Source organism: Astyanax mexicanus, chromosome 4, assembly GCF_023375975.1.
Source record: "Astyanax mexicanus isolate ESR-SI-001 chromosome 4, AstMex3_surface, whole genome shotgun sequence".
In the NCBI taxonomy this organism is placed as follows: domain Eukaryota; kingdom Metazoa; phylum Chordata; class Actinopteri; order Characiformes; family Acestrorhamphidae; genus Astyanax; species Astyanax mexicanus.
Genome location: NC_064411.1, coordinates 39,657,811 through 39,682,484, shown reverse-complemented (window position 1 = coordinate 39,682,484; position 24,674 = coordinate 39,657,811). Strand labels below are relative to the sequence as shown.

Sequence of the window (24,674 nt, the reverse complement as noted above, 5' to 3'; positions counted from 1 at the left end):
GTGAACAGCATGGATCAATCAGTGAAGAAAAAAAAATCAGATCTTAGGCCAAAGCGTGGCAGACTCTCTGTTTTGACCACTCTCTTGGCAGAGAAAAAGGAACACCAGGACAACATTTTCTTTCCCCCCTTTAGAAAGAAAATCTGGTTTCCGATCTTTAGGCATCGAGGTTCAGAGACATGAAGAAACCCAATTTGTTTAGACAGCGACGTAGTTACGCACCAGACGGATTCCATTGCAGTGACTGCAGCTATAATGACGGAGTGGCTGAAATTGGACGAGACTGAATGAAATGGCCAAGGAACCGAGCCCCACATGAGAGGAGAAAGACTATGTAGCACAACTCCTCCAGGAAAACAGCCTGTACCCAATTAAAACAACACAGTGCCATTGCGACACTGATAACATCATCATGAAATACTTTAGCACCACTTGATGTCCTTTTTCCCTTCAAAGCACTGTCAAAGCTTTCACTGTAATATGTGATGCAACATTGCAGTCATTACCATAACTAATTTATATGCACTGTTGAGCTGATGCATATGTCTCTGGCAAACCTCAGTTGATAAATCAAGATTAGTTCAACTTCATGACCGGCTTCTGCTTAGCGTCCTAGTTCTCTTGTGCGAGACCACCATTACACTGACCTTCAGTGGTCCACTCAGTGATCCAGTGAAATGACGTAGGTTATAAATTACCAACAATTTCCAGATTTTTCACAACTTCCTACAATTTCTACACTTTACTGGGCTGAGATTCTCAGTTTTTGCTGCAATATTCATTTTATAAAAGGGTCTACATAGAATTATCTGCAAAGGTTTCCTTATCAAAATACCAGGCAAACAAAAAGCACCATTACCCTTAACCAAAGATCTTTAAGGAATGTTTTTAGAGTTTAAGAGTTTCAGCCATCACATTAAAAAAAACATTGTCAGGTCTCTCTAAAGGTGCCCTGTGAAATCTGGCACTAAGACTATTGTTAAATAGCAGATCCTTTAAAATCAGGCAGAGCACCCACCAGTTCTATCATTCTAGGAAGTCTTGCTTGTCATTGCCCATGACCTGGTCCCTACCTCATTGGTTGTCCCTCCTTGGAGAATTTTCGATAACTACTACCACTGCATTCTATGAACTTCCCACAAGACCTGCCTGATGTTCTATCCTGAGATGTTCAGACTTTTTCAGTCATCTAGCCATCTATCTTGCGTAATTTGTATTAAATTGCTGGCTACTGTAGTAAATGTAATGTGCAGAGCTGATGATGACTAAGGTAGGAATGAAAAATGAGTAATACCGGTGCACTAGTGTGTTTCCAGTAGCGACCATCCCGCAATGTGTTGCTGACATTAGGCCTGACATTCTGGTTGCCTTCATAGTCTTCTAACCAACCCTAAGCCCTTGGAGGCCACCGCTTTAGCCTTAAGTTATTTTTTCCAGCAATTACAAAAGTTCCCAAAAGTCGACGTACATTTATCCGCCGTCCTTCTAAAGAGTGCCAGGAAAACAAGATTCCTAATACGAAAAGGTTGCAATAACAACAACAGAGAACTCCATGTTCTCGGTGGTCATAAATTATGAAAAAAACCATCACCCTTCTGTTTTGCCTGTCAATACAGGCTGATGGTCTGATTCGGACTGTGCACTTAACCAACAGAAAGCCCCTCACTTCCTGCTCTATTGGCTCCACCTTCTCACAGCCAGCCACAGGGGTTAAAGTTGAAGGAGGTAAAAGCCGAGACAGTAACCGCAGAGCCGTCAGGAGCTCCTGCTAGACGCTCTAGCGCACAGCTCTTTACTCTCTGGGACTAGGCTAGGATATTCCCAAAACCTTGGTGACCCCAAACCCTTTAATACAGAATACCCTTCCCTTTCCATCCGAGACTTGCCCCATGGTCCCAACAACTCACCCCCCACCCCCAAAGCACCCAGATTGCGGCGCAAGGCAATGTTAGCGACTCAGCATGTTTCAGCGTGGAGCGGACGCACTCTCAATCATCATTAGAGGTTTGAGCGGAGTCCTGCTGCCCGGGCCTCCTGCCAGAATGCGTAAAAGTTTCCATGAAAAAAAGCCACGAATTGCCCGGCGAGAGGAGGGGGGTCGGTCACGGGGTGGCGGGACGGAGGAGTGCAGGGGGATCCTCTGAAATTTAAGACCTTTGCTCCATTAGGAGAGCGAAAGAGACGGCAGAGGGAGAACCGTCAGAAGTACGGAAAACCCAATGGAAGCCCTTGAAAGATACGTTGAAAGAGAAAAAGGCCTCATAAAAGGCCGGAGAGTTGTCCCATCATAGCGAGAGGTTAGAGGTTCTCACAGTCCGAGGCTTTATGACATTAACTCAGCCTTAAAGAAAATGAGACACGGGCCTGAGGCCTCAGGTCCCCGAGTCCTGTCAGCTTTGCGCTACTCTACGAGACTCTGGTGAATAGAGGCCCTGTGTTTTCAGGAGCACAGCTGGAGAGAATCTGCTGCCCTGATTAGTGAACCCGAAACTTCTCTTCATGATTTCACCCCTCATGCTGGTAGCTAATGAGAGAAGACAAACATCAGGAACCGTGAGGCAACCCTACACATATACACTCACATAAATACAGACTCAAGCACAGGAGAATAAAGAAGGTAAAACCTTGAATCAAGGGGAAAAGAGCCACCCACGTGGAGCTTTGGTCACAAAGATCAAAAACGGTAAACGAACTGTAAGCACATTGCCAATTCTATAACGAAGGGTAAAAGTCAGTGATTTTGCTCATGCTCCTTCAAAAAAAACACACTTATACATACACACACATTTGAGGGTGCATGATGTCACCCTAGCCGTCTTTCCTCAGCAACTGTGACCGCACACTCCGGCATCTTAAGCCTTCCAGCCGGCCTTTTATTGCTTAATTAGCGAGGAAAATAAGACTGACTTGAATTCCACACTCCTGTTTTCGAAGGCTGTTGCGCTATTGTGCTATTGTTCCCCCCGATGCCATATGCATGCAATTGTTTTTTCTCACTCCATGCCATATGCATTGTAAATTGCTGTGGAATACAGAAGGGAATGACCCAACAAAGGCTGCTATTGGATGCTGCCCAGTTAAGAGACCGCAGGCTGCATTACGCAAGTGCTAGACACAGGAACAATGACACAAAGCAATGCCAGGTTAAAAAAAGGAAGAAGGCATGCTTTTGATTTGCCAGCGACACAATCCTCAACTGCATCCCTTCGGTTCTTGGCTTCGGCTCCCGCCAGCCTTCAGCACTCGACTGGATAAGAATCTGTTTACTTGGATCCTTTCAACAAAGAAGCTACTACTGCTAGTAGAGCGACTAGAGCCGGAGCCACAGAACAGCGAGAAGAAGAATTACAGAGCCAGTGAAAACGGAGAGCAGTGATGATAACCCGGACTCTCGTGCCACACATCACATCACAGCCTTTCAAGCACTTAGCAACACGATGGAGGCCTAAAGACGGTGATGAGTGGTGGGGAACCTTTTTCTGGGGCTTACATATGTTACTGCATCCCTCCCCTCTCAGCCCCCAGCCCCCCCAAGAACACACACACACACAAAATACACATCATCCCCAAGCCCTAGCTCGCTCGTGCAGTAGCCAGCCATTGAGAAGTTGAGTAATTTCTCATGTGGCTCCTTCTCTGAGCGAGGTTTTCCGCTGGCTGCGGTAAACGGGAGGCCCGTGAGTGCACGCCTGGCCTCTCGAGTGTCCGGCAGCAGACGCCCACAGCAGCCTGGGGTCCACCTCATCCCACGCCATGACGCCAAGGGCCTCCCTCACAGCAACTGAGGCAAAGGAGCAAATAAGATAGTCTCCCTCTTGCCACAAGCCCAGGAGTGATAAATTGGCAAAGGAAAACATCTTAAATGACCGGAGTGTGTTTAATGTTTATCAGTATGAAACTGTTGGAAATTGTTGACACTGTGGAGATTAAAGAGCTCTGTGCTGCTCTGGTGTGAGTTTCCCAAAAGATTTGTAATGCTATGTACTTTGTTTATTAGCTATTGTTTAATAGATATTGTTAAATTATTTGTGGCATTTTATATTATTTCTACTTTTATATCTGAATTTTAACAGTTAAAAACGTCCCTCAACCAATCACATTTCAGTATATGTATAATATTGTTTTTTTGCACACATTCTTTTCTCACGTCCTTTGTTAATTTGTTTGATATTTGTTTAATATAAGACTAAATATTTTTAGAAATCTCACCCCAGTTGACAAGTAGAATTAAAACTGAATTAAAAGAGCTACTGCTTTAACCATTAATGTTCATAGAAAATTCAAGACAATTATCAACTTAACTTATTAAAACATTCATAAAGTCTCCAGCTTTACTATGGTACCTATAGATAGAGGTGGTGAATCTAAAAATATACATCATATTGTGATACATTTTATTATTGTGTTACTATTATGATTAACTGCATGTTTTGTTTTAAATAGAGCATAATTGGTCATGTTTATGTAGTAAAATGGAAAATGTAGTAGATAGCAGTTTTTAAAATATTGTGTAATTTTAAAGTCATGTACAGGATTCACAACAAGCAAAAAAAAAAATCATACAAAATGCAGGACTACATTTAAGATGCTTTCGTTATATGATTAGTTTCCATGATATCATTTATTTTTAAGGGGTTAGACGTTTTAAGGGGAACTGCTCTGCTGGTGGCTGGGGTGCTCCCTGCTGCGATGATGTTGTTTATTCTGTTTCTTTCCTCGTTTTGAAAAGTGCAGAGTGGAGGGAGGTGGGGCGAGGGAGGATTGGGCGAACAGATGCCTTCGGAGGATGCAGTTACCACCGCACACTTACCGGGACTCCAGCAGCCGACCACAGACGCTTATTCAGGCATTAGAGAGCGAGAGATGGCAGGCTGATCGAGGTTTTACGAGACGCGCTCTGGAGGGCCCTGGCCAATCAATACGCATTCCTGCAGTTCGCTTAATGCAACTGTAATCACAGGCTGAATGCATTTGGCCACCGAGGTGGAGGTATGGAGGGAGGCACGGGGGGGATGAGCTAAAACGACTGGAGATGAGGTACGAGGGGAAGCTCTGAAACGAGGTTACTCCTGTTTTCGTTTTTTTTTTTTTTTTTTAAAGTGAGTGCAGAGGAAATTCAGAATACTTTCACATCGGGCTGAGGTACCAGGTAAAACGATCCAATAACAAGCTTTCTTACTGCATCAAACAAGGCTAGAGTTTCTGCTCTATTCACTTACTACCGCCATAGTTCACGACCCAAGAATAAACATGTCATTCGGCGTTATGTAGTTTATGTTTGATGAAGTTCTACTCCATATCTGAGGGGTTTACTGGGTTCCTTTTGTTCCCTACTCAACAGGCAGATGATAAATGCTGGCAGAGCAAGTGTGAATTGACGTGGCTTTCAAAACGTCACATCTGACCAAATCTGAGGCTATTAACGTGCGGCCGATGACAAATAGATGACCTCGGATCACTCCGTGTTGTTTATTTATGAGCTGAGGACACCGAGATGACAGATTTAGTGAAAGCTACATTCTAACTCAATTTCGGCTCAGCCCTTAAATACCCCCCACCCACACACACAGACACACACACACATATACAGTATATCCGCACACACAAAATCATGGAATGTCCTCTCAAGAGCACAATAGGCACCTCTAGCCTCTCTTTCATTGTTAGCAATAAAAGATCACTGTTTATAGCATTTATAGCGTGAAGTCAAGCTGCAGGGAAAGGGATGCTGTCCTTATGTTGCCCTGCCCTACCCTGCCCTTCCCTGCCTTTTACCGCTTTATCCCTGGCCTCATTCCGTTGAGCGATCGCATCCCTGGCCAGAATTCGGAATGTTCAGCGGAGATCCAGCAGCCACAGGTGACCAGGGGACGAGGAGCGCAGGAGGCAATTATTAGAGGAATCGCGAGGGGGCTCAAGGCTAAACACCCATGACCCCATGGGTGTCACTGGGCACCCAGCCAGGGGAGACCCGGGTGACCCCCCAGGATCCCTTGATGACGCCAGCTCAGTGCAGGAGGCTCCACAGGGGAGACCGAGGGAAAACAAAAAAGCCTCGCCCCCCCCCTCTCCATACCTCGTGCCCCTCAAATTCAATTCTGGAAAAAAAGCCAGCAGCTCTCACCTCAGGAAAACCCTACCCATTGTTTTGCTTCCTTCATTAGGGCCGGTGTCAACAGGCTATCCCGCCATGCGTGTGCCACTGTTTTCGCCCGGCCACTCCCAGCCTGACCCGTGACCTCCTGCGCGCTCTGCGTGTTTGTACAGATTGTTTCAGATCCCGCTGCGCTAATCTGCCGCCATCACATAACAAGTGGATTCGTTATTCCCGCAACTACGCACATCATCACATCATCTATGTATACAGTATGTGCACCTGCGGTAAATGATGGGAGGGCATCCTACAGTCAACACAAAGCCCAGTGGACACAGTGGACACTGACCCAGACACCTTTAATGACTAGGCATGCACAAAATATTTGGCAACCGAAATTATTCAGACAAAAATAGCAAAAATAACAAATTCCATGTTTTGACAAATAAGTAAAAAGACTTAAAAAAGAATTAGTGCATTGTGTTTTTTAGCTTATCTTGTAGTGATTCCTCTAATATTGGGATGTTTTTCAGCAGTGGCGGTAGCAACGCACTCACAATAAGCATTTGTCTGTTTAAATTTCACTCAAATATGACTTGAGTAGCACTTCTGAGGTAAATTTATGGTTAGACTACTACTACTGAGATAAATTTACAACTACTTTAGCACTGCTATGACAGTTTCATCATTGGTTCAAGCTCACCATATGGGGAAGGGCCTATTTTAAAGCAACAGGTTGAAAAAAATGCCATTCTGGAACATCTTAGCTTGTTGTGTGAAAGATGTTTTTTTGGGGTGGGGGAGTCATAATGAATGGGAACATTCTGACAGTTGGGATTACGCCGTGTAGAGACTGACAAGACAATAAGCCAGTGTGAAGAAGGAAGAACATCCCAGGCTTTCCAGAAATCACAAACAGGTCTGGCATGCTGGCCTGATCTTTTGCTGTGTGAGGGGTTTCTGAGTTGGTCTGCTCTGGGATTAACAGTATGTAACAGTGTTATTAATGTTGGATGAAACATTGGATAGCGCTGGCTCTTCGTATTCATGACTGCCACCGCAAATTCACACCAGACATGACACGTCAGTTGCATGGAAAGGCAGCCTAAGTGAGAAGCCTATTTTTGTATGCATGTTTACAACGTGAACACAAGCTGCAGATCTGTTTATTACAACAGTTTTTTTCTAGGTGGACATTAAGTGAAAAGGCTTGGCATCACTTATATAACATTTAGCTCTCTTTTCCACTGCAGGACCAAAGGCTTACTAAGGCTGTGCTGTACCTTTCCATGTAAGTGTGGACCCATTAGACTGGATATGGTTTCTTTTTCCATTTGATGTGTTGCTAAAAAAGGACCATGAGATACTTGGCATCTCCTACCAACAGCGTTGCTGTTGTTGAATGTGTCCAGTCTCACATTCCTGCCCTGAGCTAGCATGCTAACTTCGGAAATATACTAGCACACTAATTCAATATAAAATGGAGAACTTGCCCAACATTGCTACTAGATGTCTCGTCCAGAATCTCTACTGCAGCACTAGCATGCTGGCTACTTGTATCATTCCACATCACTACCGGCCTTGTCCAACATCGCTACAGTGGTGTTAGCATGTTGGCTACCCACTTACCACTGTGATAGCATAGACCAGGTAGCCTATCAGCAGATCCCAACATACCTATGCCTTTGAATAGCTGGTAAACCACTGAATGGTTCTCTGGCTACCAAATGCTTTCAAGTTAACTAAGGTAAGAGATTGGGACCGGCTCAGTTTGTTTGTATTCTCTGACAAACTGAATGCTAACAAAATCTTTATGTTAATGTTCAGAATCGCTCAACCCTGCAGTGGAAAAGGGGCCTCATAATCTTGGCAAGAGAGGTCACATTTTAGTGGATATAAGACAACTATCCATTGAGAAATGGATTGAAATTGAAGAAAACTGCAAATTGGTTCTGTCAGGTGGATCTTGTATAAAAATAAAAAAAGTGGTAAGCAAAGAAAAGTTTGTTAAACCATCAGGTCAGAACCATCCATTAAATAGGTTATAATCACCCATATTCTTCATACAGGTTCAATTATCTTGTCATTTTTTTATACTGGAACAATCCAGTCATCTAGCACCATTACAATTTTGGTGTTAATTGTGGAATGTTAGGTCAGGGTTCACTGGCATCAAGTCAGTAAAGTCATAGTGACCTACCATCATCCAGGTACATCTGGTCGAGCTCCTGTGGTTCTTGTTTGATGGTGACGGACAGCGCAGGGGAGCTACTGTCCTCCGCCAACAGGCTGGGCGGGCTTCCTCGTGGCTGGGCCGACCCAAAAGGGGGCAGGTATGGGCTTTCTGTGGCAGCGCCGGGCGTGGAAGGGTGGGAGGTGGGGGAGGAGGAAGGGCTACTGCTGGGGTAGAGAGGATGGTAGGAGGGGCTGCTCAGGTGTGGACTGCCTTGGGGGTGGGGCATGTTGAGGGAGGTGTGGTCAGGGGAGCTGGGCAGAGCCAGACTGGGGAGTGCAGGTGTGTCTTGTAGAGAAGCCACACCACCAGGCACCGTGGACTGAGTGGGGCTGCTGCTTAGGCACTTGGGAAAGGGGACAGGTGACAGGTCGTGAAGCTTAGGGCTGGAGCCGGGGGAGGAGCAAGGCATGGCGGCGGGGCGGGGAGGGCAGGGGGAGTAGTTGCCCACCATGCAGGAGTCAGAGTCGCCCAAAGGCATCATGGGAGGCAGTCTCTGTTGGCTGTAGAAGGGCTTCGAGTGCATGGGCATTCTCGGAGCACCCTCATAGTCATCAGTTGGCTCCGTTTTTATCATAGGTACTGCAAAATAAAAGAGAGAGAGAGTGGAAAAGATAGAGTGAGCAAGGATAGGAACTACAGAGGGACTAGGCGTAGGAATACACTTTCTTATTATATTACTAAAGGCTTTTTCGTAAAGCGAGTGTGAGGGAATTACAGGAATACAAGTGAGGCACTGTGGTCAGGATACCCTCCTAAATGCACTCAGTGGACTCCAACTTGAGTGTGTTAGTCTGTGGCTATCCCACCAAAGGGGGGGAAAGAGAAAAAAATGAAAAAGAAAACAGAGAAGAAAATGACAAAAAAGGGAAAGAAAAAGGGATGAGTCATCAGAGGAGAGCTCCACAGCTGCCTCTAATAATGAAAAGGCCTATTTTCTTTGGACTAAGCTCCAGCTCTAATATGCTATAGAAAAGCATTTTGAAAGCGAGAGAGCTGCTGCAGGAGCCTTAGACCCCAGGGGCACAGTGCAGGAGAAGAGACTGTAGCTCTAATGGACAAAAAATTAAAAGAAAAAAAAACAGAGGGAGAGAAAATGATTTGATTTTGATTAGGTACTTAGAACTGGGTGATTGAGTCTGCCCAGTCTGAGGTTTTCAACAGAAACAACAGAGGAAAGTCGACTAACCGCCCATTTGCTCTCAGATTTGTATACTTTGTAGACTAAACTCATTTACCCTAAGAATGTTGAGAATTACTGCTGATAATCAGTCAAACCTGCTTTGAAGAGATGATTTTACATGGCCACAATCAACATTGAGCAGTGTTGCCTAAAACCTTGGCAACTTTCGCCAATTCGGTTTCCGTCGCTTCGCCACTTTTTGTTTGTCATTACTTCTTTAACGAAACAGATCTTTCACACCCTCAGTCCACGAGTGCCGTGTCCGTGTCCCCAGCGCACCACAGATTTACGTCATTGCTGTCTGCTCTAAGTGGCGTGGGAGTGCTCAGGGCGTCCCCCTGCGGCCTACTTGGTGCTAGTGAGCAGCTCCCTGAACCCAAGGCTGTCCCAAAGCCCTTCCACTGGAGCTCGGCGCTAGCGTCAGGAGACTACACCTACCAGCCTCAGCAGGGATGTTGTTTGGTGTGTCTGGAATGAGGCTCTTTGCCTAAATCACCTTGGAAATGATGTGTCCTGTTTAAAGAAGATGACTGGACGACTCAACATCATGCAATACACTTCGCTGCACCTGCAACGGCGAATGGAGAACTCCTTGTCTGTTCTCCATTCGCCTGGCAGACACCTGTAAAACTTCGTCAAGGACTTAAAATGACTAATTTAGTCCAATAGTGGGCTTAAGACCCACTATTATTAGATTTTGTTGGAGATAAATAACAAATGTAATTTTCAATAAGTTGGACCCTTCAAACCAAGTCTGATACATTCTGTGCCCTGTAAAGGAGCTAAAATCTCCTAAAAGTTCTTGTAAACTTTACCTTTTACTTTTCTTCTGCTCCCTGGTCACTTTTGCTCTTTTTAATTGTGAGTCCTTTTTTTTTTTTACCTGTCCCAAAGCCATTCCAATAGAGGTCAACACCGGTGTCCAGAGACACCACCTACCAGCCTCAGCAGAGACATTGTTTGGTGTGTCTGGAACGAGTCTCTTTGCTGAAATCACCTTGGAAATGATGTGTCCTGTTTAAAGAAGATGACTGGTCGACTCAACATCATGCAATACATTTCGCCGCACCTGCAATGGTGGTGAACGGAGTGATCCAAAGTGGAACTTATGTGCTTGGTATTGGAAAATCTACAGACTACAGAAAAAGGGACGATGAACGCTCATAAAAAACTAATGTTTTTTGATTTGCTAGAAACTGCATAGCTTTTATACATTTCCACAGTTTCTTTTCCTCTGCCTCTTATCCACTTTTGCTTTCTTTATTGTCCTTCCTCTACTTAAACTGTAATTGTTCGTTTGTGAGTTAAGTTATAGTTCTTTGAGGCCATGAACAGACCAGTACGCAAACTAGTGTTTTTTGTTTTCAGTTTTGCTGTCATCTTGATGCTCACTTTCAAAAATCTGTTTTTCTGTCCATAAAAAAACTGTACATAGTGTGAAAGAACCTTTAATCTTCACCTCAAAAGCCCACCCCAGTCTATCTTTCCTGTCTGGTCTCTATTCAATATGTTCTTAATCCTTCTACCCCAGTGGCAAGTTCAGCCTGTGCCGCACGCTTAATCTTTAAATTTACACATCAACGAAAACTCAGCGGAGCTGTGGCTCTGTTATTGTCTCATTCTACAGACACCCTCTCGTATTTCTCCGGCAGCCTTCAGGCTGAGGGCCCTGGGCCAGTCTTGACGAACTCCTTCCAGGCCGCTCTGAGCGCTGAGAGTCTGCAGCATGGCGTGAAGATTCACCCTGTTAGCCTCATCCCCAGCTGCCTCTGATTTCCTCTCAACCCCCAGCCGGTTATGGCCTGCAGATATTTCACATTGTGCTTTTTTACTGTGCACTTTTTCACTCTTTCTCTTCGTCTGTCCTTTTTTTGTTCTTCTGTCTGTCTCTATTAAGTGTATTCTAAAGGACATTCTAGCATAAGTACAGACCTTTTTTTAGCAGTTTTTGTCATTTTAGTCCAATCAGTTTCATTTAGTACTGTTTTTTAATGCTAAAAGGCATATTTAAATTCCTTTAATTTTTTTTTTTAAAGTTGTCAGTGCACCTTTTAATCCAGTGCGCCTTACGTATGAATTTTACCACTCAGCCATTAACCGCTATTTCCCTGGCTAACGCTGCTGGAGCAGCATTAGCATTACCTGCTAACTGTTAGCCGCAAATGCTAATGCTCCAGTCTTAGTGCTGGAGAAATTCATAAATCTAAGCTTCCTGTAAATAAACGGAAGTGCTTTACTCACCCAAATGAACAGTTTTCAGGAGAGAAATCTGTGTAGATTAACATCCAGCACTGGTTTGACTTTTTTAAAAGAAAGTCTTTTTTTATTACAGTTTTGTTTACTTAATTTAGCCTTACTTAACTTAGTTAGCTACCCCCCCACCACCACCCAGCGATGAGACCTGCTGAATTAGAAGTTCCTAATAGTGTCTCTTAAAACGTGCCTTATGTATAAAAAAAGACCAGAAAATAGACATTATTGTACAATAGTTAGTTAGCTATTTTGTAGCTACATTTACAGCAGTCAAGCATAACATTATGACCACCTCCTTGATTCTACCACTTATCCAATTACAGGAGCACTTTCTTGTTTTATAATTACTGACTGTAGTTCTGTAGTTCTGTTTCTCTGCATACTTTATCCCTGTTTCTTAATAATCAGGACCCCACGTGACCCCACAGACCAATGCAGATATAATTTGGGTGTAGGGTCATTATTTGAGTGATGGGTCATGCTTTTAAAAACCTTTGTGTCACTACTGGACTCAAAATAATCCACTACTCTCATCCTGTGGGCAGCATCCTGTGAAGGAGGGCAGCTAAAGGAAGGAGTGTCTAATAGAGTAAACAGTAAGTGAACATGGTGTTTAAAAACTCCAGCAGCACTGCTGTGTCTGATCCACTCATACCTGCAGAACAGAAAGTGCAGTCATTTCAGTGCTGAGATTGTCGTACCACACAAATGATACTTGTGGAATGTTTGTAGAGTCTCAGTGTTTTAATATTGGAGACAGAAGGAAAGGATCAAGGAGTCTCCGTGTGACACAGGTGACTCTTAATTACGTCACGAGGGCCTAGCCATAATTACAAGCCCCCGGGCAGAACCAATCTGGCAGGCAGCTGGTGGCCAGTATGGACCAGTTGGTTGTGTCTGTCACTGGCCTAAACCTATGCCAACTCCCACCCTGCAAAAGATCAGTCCAGTTCTCCACAATCACAAACCACTGCGCCAAGAAGCAGCACGTTTTCCCAAACTGCCAAACAGGCAATTGCTAAAGCTGGACCGTCACTCTCTCCCACTCTCTCTTCGTCCAGTAAGAGAGAAATGACGTCACTGGAAAACTACATGCTCTGCGGCGGGGTTTAATACCTCACGTAGAGCGACACGTGGATGCTTTTATGATGCTTAGTCAGGTTTCGGGTTTTGGAGGGTCGGAACATTACCCAGCCTTCGCTTATACTGATGCTCTATGTGTCGTTAAGCCCCTCCCCCTGAACATACATGCCCACCCACAACAGCCACAGGTTTCAGCCGCACGTCTTTCGCCATTCAGGTTATTAATAGACTTCGATACTGTGAAGAAATCTTTGAATCGCTTGTTAAAACAAAGGGATTCCGAGAACTGACTTCAAGTGGGCTTTCCTCTGTGCCAGCAGTGTTAGCCTGTGTTGTTTTATGTGGTTTGAAAGAATGTTTCTCATTTGAAAGTGCCGAAAAAGACGCCGCGTCACGAATTCACACGCACGCGAGAGCTGCTGGAGGCTGGATTGGAAAAGCAACGCTCACATCAGGAGCGAGAAAAGGAAAAACACTGTAATTCATATTATTAACCCTGATATAAAAAAGTCTTAGAATATCTTTGCAGATTTCTTATTCTTATGATTAACAGTAGATACTGACACCTCGGTAATAAACCCCTATTATATATATATAAAAAGCAAACAAAAAAAAAACAGACTATACTAAGTTGTCTACCTCAGCATGGACATTGCTACACTGTAGAAACGATTGAAAGTTACAAAAAAACATTTCTTTAAGTTACGTCATACAGAAACCTCCCTGGATTCTATAAAATAAACATATTTATAAAAGAAATGTATAAGGAAGAATAATATTTGAATATTTAAATCTTTATGAAAACAGAAGTGCTTCTACAGCAGGCTTATAAAACCAAGGGCCACACTTTCTTTAGATGTCCAACTGCTTCTGTACTTCTGCTTGTGGCTAAATGTGGTCTGCCCTTTTTGCTGTTGTGTGGTAAGTGGTGTTTGTTAGCTCTGCTGTCTTCTGGTACTGCAGTGTGCTGACTGATGTACTCTTGTAAGGGGTATCCAGTTAGTGAGCTAAAAGTCTTTCGAGTTTGTGTCAGATAGGGGGAAAAAAATAAATGCTGCCAGAGATGAGCCAGAACAGAGAGGAGAGTTCAATGCCAGCATTGTCAGCTAGAAAATTCTGTCTAATACAGATACATAGCCAATACATGTTTCCATCTCTAATAGAGAATAAATGAAAAGATGTTTGTTTGGCATAGGAAGTGAATAAAAATCTCCAGTTAGTACAGACAGAATTGCATGGAGATTGAATTAAAGACTTCTGATTGGAGGAAATACTAAAAAAAAAAACATCTAATCGTGTGAAGACCGAAAAAAAAAACATTTGATTGGTGAAAAGACTGAAGAAAATACTTCTGATTTGTGGAGACTGAATATAAGACATCTGATTGGTGTGGAGACTGAAAAAAAAATTATTTGGTGTAAAACCTGAATAAAAACTTTGAATTGGTATAAAATCTGATTAAAAAACATTTGATTAGTTTAGAAGGTGAATAAAACATTTGATTGGTGTAAAATCTGAGTAAAAATCATATGATTGGTTTGAAGACTAAATAAAAACATTTGGCTGGTGTAAAAACTGAATAAAAAAATTATTGGTTTGAAAACTGAATACAAAACATTTGATTGGTGTGGAAACTGAAAAAAACACACATTTGACTGGTTTAAAAACTGAATAAAAAACATTTGATTGATGTAAAAACTGAATAATACCATTTAATTGGTGTGAAATCTGAATAAAAAACATTTGATTGGTGTAAAAATGAATAAAACACATCGAGTCTCTACTGCAAATGGTCGCAGGGTTCTTAAAGAAAGTGCACGGCATTGTTCCAGCAAACCTCCTCTTCATTCTAGTTTCAAATTGTCTATAAACCCTTACATCTTGAATCAATTACTTGCAAATCGCTCCCTCATCAAGACACTGTAGCTTGCAAACTATTTTAGAACGCTCGCTAATTTCAAAGAACTGCCAAATAAAATAACAGTCATGTGTGACTAAAAATGACTTGGAAAAGTCGAGCTGTGCTCCAGCGCTGATCTACGCTAAGCTAAGCTCAGTCTAGCTGAGTGGAGAGCACCATTGTGTTCATGTGTGTGCGGGTGCACTGACTCACCACAGAAACTGCTTTAGATAGGATCAGCAGTATTGCGTATTTCATACACCACTAAACAAAGATAAGAAACAACTGTTTTGACATGACTCAAATAATGCATCTCTTCAGAGATGAACATGTTGTGATAAAAACAGATTACGATAATTGCAGAATGCTACAACAGTGGAAATGAAATATGAATAGGCCTGTATGAATATGAATGCTAAGAATAAAGGAACAAAAAAAGAAACATCCGATAAAGGTGGTTTTATACACCACAGAAACAGATGTGTAAGAACAGAAAATGCTAGGCTATCATTGTTAAAAAAAAATCAAAGAAAACAACTGGATGTCCAGTAAAATGGCAAACGTCATGGGACTGTATGTATTATCATGTTGCATGGCTTTATTAAGTATTATCATGTTGCAGGGCTTTATATTATTTATATATATATATATATATTTTTTTTTTTTTTTTCCATTTTTTGTTTGTTTATTTATTATTACTTTTATTTTTTATTTCATTTTAATGTTTTGTATTTTCATTCTTGTTCTTAGTTCTATTACTCATTTAATCACTTATCATTTTTAATATTTGACTTTACTTTTACTATTATCTATTTACTTATTTTATATTTTGATGTCAAATTTGTTTTTTTATGGTACTTTAGAATTTTCTGTTTTACATATATATTTTTATTAAATGTTGATTTAAATTGCGTACTTTTATTTTTTTTTATTATTTATTATTTTTTTTACTATTTTATTTCTTATCATTTCTAAATTATCATTAAATGTGTTCAATCCCTTTGATGTTATAAAGGCTCGGCAACATTGTAAATGAGGGTCACCCCCAATGTTTCTTCCCGAGTGAAAATAAAAGTTGATTGATTTTGTTGGTCTGCTTGCATGGACATGGAATTCTAACCAGATGCTGCTGGTCACTAGGGCTGGGTATCTTTTTAAAATGTTCGATACCGGTACTGACATGATACTTTAAATTAGGTACCGATTCCCAAACAATACTTTTTTTTAAACCTTTTTCTAATTGTAGCAAATACAAAAATTGCCAACATGAGTAATCTCATTCTCACACCATGAGAGACTCCATCTTTTGTGATCTTGTTGGAATAAACACACAGTGAAGGACAAATATTTTTTTCCTAAGCATTTTGCTGGATGCATTTCAGTTTTTAAAGTAATTTTTAAGGAACATCAGCATTAAATTGGCAAAATTAAATGATATTTATAGTAGTGGTGTCAATCACTTACAAAATAAAATATATTCTTGATTCATTTTTTTTAAATGCTGATATTTTTCAGTATTATTGTAAGGGGACAGTAATAATAGTGTAGTATTGAATTAGATCTGGCAGACTAGAGTGCTTTTTTACTGTATAATAATATCTCAGGGTAGTGAGAGAGAGTATGTTTCTCAGCATGAGGGTGCCGTTGCAATGTTTTTTCTCTTGTTAAGTGCACTCTCTCTGTGTTTATGTGCGTTTCAGGCACCAAATTATTTTAGACCCTTTAGTACTCAGCAGTATCAGGTGTTGACTTTTGATACCCAGCCCCACTGTTCACTATCAGTCCCACTCACTATGCTGTCTACTGTGGGTAGTAATGCCTTCTATGACATTTTTACAGTACAAATGTGACACTGTTTAGAAAAACGGTTACATTAAACACCCAAACAACTTCAGAAATGGAATATCTCATCCATATGGCACATACTATCAATGTCGCGCCTGATACAGACTGTGTAGTCCAAAACCTGTATATCCCCCTTTCCGTCAATGGACAAGCTCTGCTCCAGAACCACAATCCCCAGCATGCATCTCAGCTGCTGTTCATTTTCTTGTGTACATAAACATGTGTGTTTGTTTATCTTGTTGTAAAGTATTGCCACTTTCTTCTCTTTTGACTTGCTCTGTTTAGATTGTGTTCTTTGTGTTTTTTTGAACTTTTTGAACATTTATTACATGTTTTATTTTGCTCCCTGTATTTAAGCCTTATGTTATTTTTACTGCAAGCGTCTGACTCCAGTCTGTAACATTACAGTCAGACCTATTGAATTTCAATAATTCATAATTCATTAACCTAGCATTTCAAGTTCTAAGCAAAAAAGCAAACATCAGACTCTAAAAATGTCTTGGCTGATTGACTGCATCCAATTTAAGTAATAAATCATGTTTATTTATCATTTAGGGCCTTTGTTAACTGTTCACCTATTAGATCAAGACACAGGCTTCATAATTTAGTGGCTGTAAACAAAACATTAACATTTAACAATCTATTTGCATGTAGTTGTCATTCTGATTACAGGGCATCAGAGCACGTCAGATGAATGGAAAGTGAGGGTTATTTTCAATACCTCCCACAGACCGCAACGTGTTTGTGTCGTCCTTCCGCTTTTTAAAGAAAGTGAGGCTAAATTTAGAGGCGGTTTACACAGTCAGTGGCTTTTACGTGTGTGTGTGTGTGTGTGTGTGCTTTTGTCAGATGCTGGAGTGTGTGAAATGCTCTTTATGAGAAACATCAACAACCACAAGTGTGCTTGAAGTGGTCCACAGCGAGCAGGCAGGGCCGATTCACAGGAGTGAGGCAGGAAGTGACGGCAGCAACCAGTGCATCACCCCACCCCCTTTCACTCTCTCTCTCTTTCTTTCTCTCTCTCTCTCTCTCTGTCTTTCTCTCTCTCTCTCTCTCTCTCTCTCTCTGTCTTTCTCTCTCTCTCTCACATACACCAATTACACTATATGGCCCAACATTGTTTCTAGTAATACAGTTATTAATGATGCCATTATTATGGGTTTTTAAAGCTTTAAAAAAAAAAATCAAGCAGTAGATTTTTGTTTTTTAAGTTTTTTATTTTCTTGGAAAAATTAAACTGTATTATTATTTTTTTTTGCTTTTTTTAGCTTAGATTTTCTGATAGAATTAATACAGTGTGAGGGAGTTTCACAGACCTAAACTAAATTTATTTAAATATATTTATAAGTTTTAATGGAAAATATTACTGGATTAAACGAAATATATTGTTTTTTAAGCTCTGATTTTTTTGGCAGAATTTAAAAAGTAGCTATTTTTTATTTCCTTATTCTGAGATAAAAAAATAAGCTTTTATTATTTGCCAAATTAAATCTGTAAAAAAATATTTTTGTACTAATTTTGATAAACTGCCTGGCTAAAGTAGCTTAGCTACCTGTTTAGGTAGAGAAAAGTAGCCAGCTCGGCATCTTGGAGTCTTTCTGTAAATCTGTTTTGTGTAAGGACTATAAGGCGTACTATCAATGAACGTCTATTTTTTGGTCTATTTTCACACATATGGTGCATTTTATGCAACAATAGTAAGAAACAAGGGTGTCGTCATGTTTCCATTCTTTTTTAGCTGGTTTTAAGAATTTAAGAATTTAAAATTCTTAAATTCTTATAAAAACATTTTCTTTTAACATCAATCGAGTGCTGGATGTTAATCTACGCAGATTTCAATCCTGAAAAACGTTTATTTGGGTGAGTAAAGCGCTTCTGTTTATCTACATTAAGCCTAGATTTCCGGTATTTAACTGAGGTTAGCATCAGCACTAGCAGCGCTAGCCACGGCTTGCCAAACTGAAACTTCTGTATAACTCTGTACTTCAGCAGAGTGGCTTTACTGCCCCTTACAACCTGACTGGTACAATTCATACATAAGGCGCAATGGATTATAAGGTGCAGTGTCGTTTTTTGGAAAACTAAAGGATTTTAAGCGCTCCTTGTAGTGCGAAAAATACGTTTTTTTACTATTAATACTATTTTTTTTGTTAATAATGGACAATGTCAATTATGTTGACCAATCATTGAACTCTAATAAGCAGCGCTATGAATAAATATATGTATAGTTAGTGTATTTATTTAATGGCTGTTGTACTACTGTGTGGCCCAGGGAGTGAGGAATCACACTTCTTCAGGTTGTGGCTTGTCAGGAGGCGTGAGCAGGGCTGGACCTGCGGGAGGTGTGCGTATATGTGTATATGTGTGTGTGTGTGTGTATAAGCGAGAAAGCGACTCCACTACATAAACACAGCCTGCAGGCTCCGACAGTCAGCTGCTACACCTCATTGCCTCATTGCAGGAAAATGCAACACCGCAACAAAATAAACAGTGCTCACACTGCACCCTCTCTCCAAGACACGGCCCAGTGGCGGTAAGCTGTGTGTGCCCTGTGCTGCTGGCTCCTGACCTTTCAGCGTGGGGAGTAGAGCAGAATGCTCATGATACATCATACAGGTCAGAGGGTCCAGTCTTCAGGACCTCCACCACACAAAAGCAAGGCATTGACATTTTGGCATTGATGCTAAAACCAATGGGTGGTTATCAATATAAAACAATGCATGCCAGTGAGATACCACGTCATATAGGAGACTGGGGTTCAACTTTAATCAGGGTGACTGCTCTACACCAATAAGAGTCCATGGGCTAGACTCCTAACACTACATTGGCCCACCTCTGTAATAAAAATAACCTTGTAAGTCACTCTGAATGACTCTAAAAAATGCCGTAAATGTAAAACTATATTTTTGAGTATATCATGAATATACAGCTCTGGAAAAAATTAAGAGACCTCTGAATCAGTCAGTTTCTCTAATTTTGCAATGTATAGGCATATGTTTGACTAAAATTAACATTGTTGTTTTATTCCATAAACTACGGACAACATCTCTACCAAATTCCAAATAAAAAAAAAATTGAGCATTTATTTGCAGGAAATGAGAAATGGCTGAAATAACAAAACAAAACAAAAAAGCAGAGAGTTTTAATAGTTCAGAAATCAATATTTCATGGAATAACCCTGGTTTTTAATCACAGTTTTCATGCATCTTGGCATGTTCTCCTCCACCAGTCTTACACACTGCTTTTGGATAACTTTATGCCTTCACTCCTGGTGCAAAAATTCAAGCAGTTCATCTTGGTTTAATGGCTTGTGATCAATCATCTTCCTCTTGATTATATTCCAGAGGTTTTCAATTAGGTAAAATCAAAGAAATTCAATATTTTTAGCGGTCTCTTTTTTTTTTACAAAGCTCTATGTATAAACTAAACTACTGTATAAACGGGAGCGTGAAAAGTAGTTCATTCAGTACTACAGTCTTTAATAACTTCTTCACAGGCCTCATAATAATGAAATATCATCACATGAATAGTTACAAGCATATAAAAATAACATTCACATCTTTCAATTCTTAACCCTTCATTAGACATTGTAACTATATATTAGTAAATAATTGTATTAAATGTTTGTAATAAAAACTCATTTTTCAGCCATTTGTCCTCATTCCCCTCATTGTATAGAGTGTGTAACCCTGAATATACAGTAACCAATGGATATGGCAATTTTGTATAATAATATTATTGTCTAAATGCTGAGATAAAATCAGTAATCAGTGTAAAAAGGGAGGAAAAGTAAGAGGGAGAGGAGTGTTACCGTTTGGGGGCAGGTAAGTAAAGCGCTGGTACTGGCTCCTCTTCCTCTTGCCGTTGCAGACGTAGAAGCTGACGGGTACAGAGCTGGCTATTCGCTGATTTCGGTAGGGTGGAATCTCTATCACCAGCGAAGTCTGTTATACACAAGGAAACAAAAAAAATTGTCTGGAATTAAAGCAGAGTGAAAGTAGAAAATGCTACACATATCTAAACATTTCAAGAACTAACTGTTTTACTTTCTGCTTAATATACAGTGCCAGTCCAATAGTTAGGACTCACCTTAAATTCAGTGTTTTTTTTTCATTATTTTTTTTTTCTGCAATGTAGATGAATACTACAGTCATCTAAACTATGAAGGAAAACAAACCAGAATATGATTTATATTTTACATTCTTTAAAGTAGCACCTCTTGCTAGCATGACTCAGTCAGCTTTATGAGGTAGAATCACCTGGAATGTTGAGCTTTCAGTTAACAGCTGTGCTGAACTTGTCAAGAGTTAATTGCTTGAATTTCTTGCTCCTCTTAATGTGTTTGAGATCATCAGTTGTAAAGGTGTGAAGAGGTTGAGTTGGTATACAGTAATTAGCTGTATTTGATTTATGTTCTAATCCATATTAAAAAAATACATTTAAGAAAAGAAGGTCAGTCAATCTGAAACATTTCAAGAGCTTTGAAAGTATCATTTTTTGTTATGAAAGGAAGACCAAGCGAATGCTAATTTGTCCGAAACTGTGCTGTTAAGGCACAGTTTAATCTCATATATTAGCCAGAAAATATACTGCTTTGATCCGACGCTGTCTCTGCTGCTCCATGCTGTTTTCATGTGCGGTCTGTGCTGCGTTCACTGTTTACAATAAAGTGAGAAATAGTTTCCTGTATCCAATTTGTTATGCATTTTTTATTTCAGCGCCCCATATTGGCTTTATCTCCTCTCAAACATACAAGTATATTCAATTATATAGTATTTTAATTGACACCACTAATCTAAATATACTGGCATTTTACTTTTTTTTTAATCATTCTTTTATTTACATGTAAACATACACAGTAAAAATCTTACGATCACAGTTAATCACAAAATATTGTTGTGATTAATCAGAATAGGTTTTTTAATGGACTGACACCACTGATATATAAATAAATATATATATTTGAGAAGGGTAATTATGACAATGTCTGGACAAAGATGAATGTGCCGGTCCCCAGAGCAGGTCCTGGGGTGAGGTGACCCCTGTGCTGCTTTTCCAGGTCTGGCTGGCGGGAGGCAGCAGTGACGTCAGGGAGCGTCTGGCTCGTGATAGAGGGATGGAGGGGAGCGAAGCTGCAGAGGAAACTCTTCCTGCTGACTAGACACTCTTCCAAACAGTAGGCCTGTCTGCAGGTCAGGGACAGAAACCCTGCGGCACACGTTTCGGCGCTCACGCTCGTCTGTACTTATGTATATCTGCGTGTTCGTGCCCGCCGATGGCCTCTGGGGAGTCGGAACGGGAGACGGTGGTGTTTGTGTGAGCTCCAAATAAAAGTACACTGGTCTATTAGTCTCTAACCTCACACACTACCACCCTCCTCCTCCCCCCCAACACACACACCACCACCACAAACCCAATGTCATTTTCCAGTGCGTGGGCCTAGTCCTAACACCAGCTTGCCCTAAAGGCCAATTAGTGTAAGGGGAAGGGTCATGTTTAACTGCGCTGATGCAACAGGTCTCATCACTATAATGAGAAAGGCAAAAGCACTACAACACACACTCACACACACACACACACAAAAAAAAAAACAACAACAACAACAATGGCAATAACTAATAAACTAATGCGTGCACTGCCCTCAGAGCTTATGTAAGCTCCTGAAAGAGCTTGAAGGAGTAACAGCTGCTTCATACGATCACAACTGTGAGGGCGCCTCAGGAAACGAAGCAGGACTAGACGAGACCTGCACTGACACAGATACATACACTGTATCTTCACATTTAGTTTTCTATAGAAGCAGTGTAATTAAAAAATATATTCATAATTTAACAGAGAGACCATGGGAAACCGGGAGAACCCTGTTTAACTGCAACAGACCTTTAGTACATTTTAAAAGATCAGGAATACAGGCGCACTCTTCTACTGTGCAGCGATACCTGCACATATAAGATTTTCACAGAAGATCCTGCCTTATCACAAATTAAAAAATGCAAATTAAACTGTATGACGTCATTACCCAAAGGTATGTTTGGAGAAAAAAAAGGTTTTAAAGAATTATATTATGAAAAGAATATAAAAAAAAGATATATACTTTGATTCAATATACACAATTTAGAAAATACCTAGTGCTGTCAGATAATTAAACAATGTAATCCGGTTAATCATTAACATATTCTGCGATTAACTGCGATTAATCACACTTGTTCTTCCTAAGACGCAAGTTTTTATAGTGGATACTTAAACTAAATAATGAATGTAAGACATGTAAAATACAATTATATTAATATTAGTGGTGTCAATTAAAATACTAGTATATACTTGAAGGTTTGAAGGGAGATAAGTTAATTAATTCATTCATTTGTGCAAAAAAATATATATATATGATAGAAAGTTTCCCCTCTTTCCAGGTTTTTGAAGGTGGATTATTATTGCTAGGGTCAAAATTACAGAATTTATCGAAATATTGTTTTTAGTCAATATCTTAGACCCACATTGTTTTAAGCATTTCCTTTGCACTGCACTAATGCAAAAATACATTTAGCACTGATTAACTTAACGTCATACTACCCCAGTGATGAAATAGTTCCAATTTATACTAACATTTTAAGTTTTAACCCTTTCAGACATGCACATAAAAGAGGAAATCAAGAGAGAAATGTGTATAAAATAATTCCAATTAACTAAAATATTTAATTGTTTTTTTAATGTCCATTGCAAAAAGGATGCCTTGTTGGCTCTAGTGCTGCCAAGCACTAATATCTGAGTTTTTTTTTTTCTTTTTCTAATGCAGTGGGCTTGGCTTAGCTACTTGACATTGTTCATTGGCTGCTTAATTGTCTGTTCTGATGGACAATAGGCTTTAATTAGTGTTATGTGCAACAAAAGATAAAAAAAATAATAATAAACGCATGCTGTCCGATTTCATGGATGCAGGGTCTGAAAGGGTTAAGATGCTCCATTACAGGTAAAAGGTTGCTTTGACATAAAAAAAAAAACTGTTAACCCTGGCAATGAATTTGTCGTAGAATAATCCACTAAAATGCACATTATATGTGTTTAGGAGCGGATAACTAAATAAAATATTTGAATATTAAGAGAAAATTTTGTGCATGCACACATTCACACAAAACCCCTTTAGAGTAATCAACGGATTAATAGTACGATCAGCCAACTAATCCAAAAAATAAAAAAAAGGATCATTAGACTGATGTTAGACTGTATATATTTAAGTATCTCTCTCTCCGGGGCTTAATTGATCCCACATTGAGAGCAGGCAGTCAGAGTCCCGTGCACACCCTGCTGAAAACAGAGGGCTTTGCTCCAATTAAAGTGGAAAACAAAAGCAGCTTTTTTGGAGCACGAGGGCTGATTTATATGTATAAAGCCGTATGCATGAAGCAATAAAAAGCCAATCAGAGCTCGCTGCTCTCTTCTGTTTTCTGAGTGAACGTGTGACAGAACCGTGCAGTGCTTTATTTTCTCGTTATTTCCCTCATGAAAACGCAGCAGGTGAGAGCTACGCGTGTGTAATCCGCTCTTGGCTTCGGTGCAAGCGGGAGCAACGCTGCAGACACGGTAAAGCCAGCGGCTGGGAGAATGTGTGTGTGTGTGTGTGTGTTTGTGGGTGAAGCTGGAGGTGAGGAATAAAACAGAGGATTAAGGATTATAGGTTGTATGTGTTGTATCAGTTGGTGTGTGTGTGTAAGTGTGTGTGTGGTAGTAGTTGAGGTAAATGAGGAGTAACACTCGGGGGTTAATGTTGGACTGTAGTAAATGAGGCTGATGACACTGTGTCCTGTACGGAAGGTGGCTGGAGGATAATCAGCTCTCTCAGATCGCTCTGTTTGTGCTGGAGTAAAGAGGATGATGAAAAATGCTTGTGTGTGTGTGTGTGTGCTCGGGGTGTCTAATGGAAAAGGGGACTCAATCGGCAGTCATTTGTGTCGTCTCAGGTGTAAGCAGAGACTAGTGTGAATTGGCGAGGAGATCACTTAGTGTTTGTTGCACAAGCTAATCATTAGGCTTTTTCACTTAGAGTAATGAGTGAGCAAAAGTTACATCAGAGAGAGAGAGAGAGAAA

The 24,674-nt window shown here is 40.6% G+C and overlaps 1 protein-coding gene across 3 annotated transcripts in view; it reads right to left on the bottom strand.

Moving 5' to 3' along the window:
• Positions 1-24,674, bottom strand: part of LOC103045210 (nuclear factor of activated T-cells, cytoplasmic 1) — a 104,410-nt gene that overhangs the window by 26,223 nt on the left and 53,513 nt on the right. For 2 of the 3 annotated variants that reach the window (XM_049478607.1, XM_049478608.1), the window contains exons 8-9: positions 20,403-20,535; positions 8,295-8,909 (exon numbers count right to left, since the gene is read on the bottom strand). In XM_049478607.1, coding sequence (XP_049334564.1) covers positions 8,295-8,909; positions 20,403-20,535 — 748 coding nt within the window. The remainder of the gene's footprint in view (positions 1-8,294; positions 8,910-20,402; positions 20,536-24,674) is intronic. The other variant, XM_049478609.1, reaches the window with a different exon arrangement.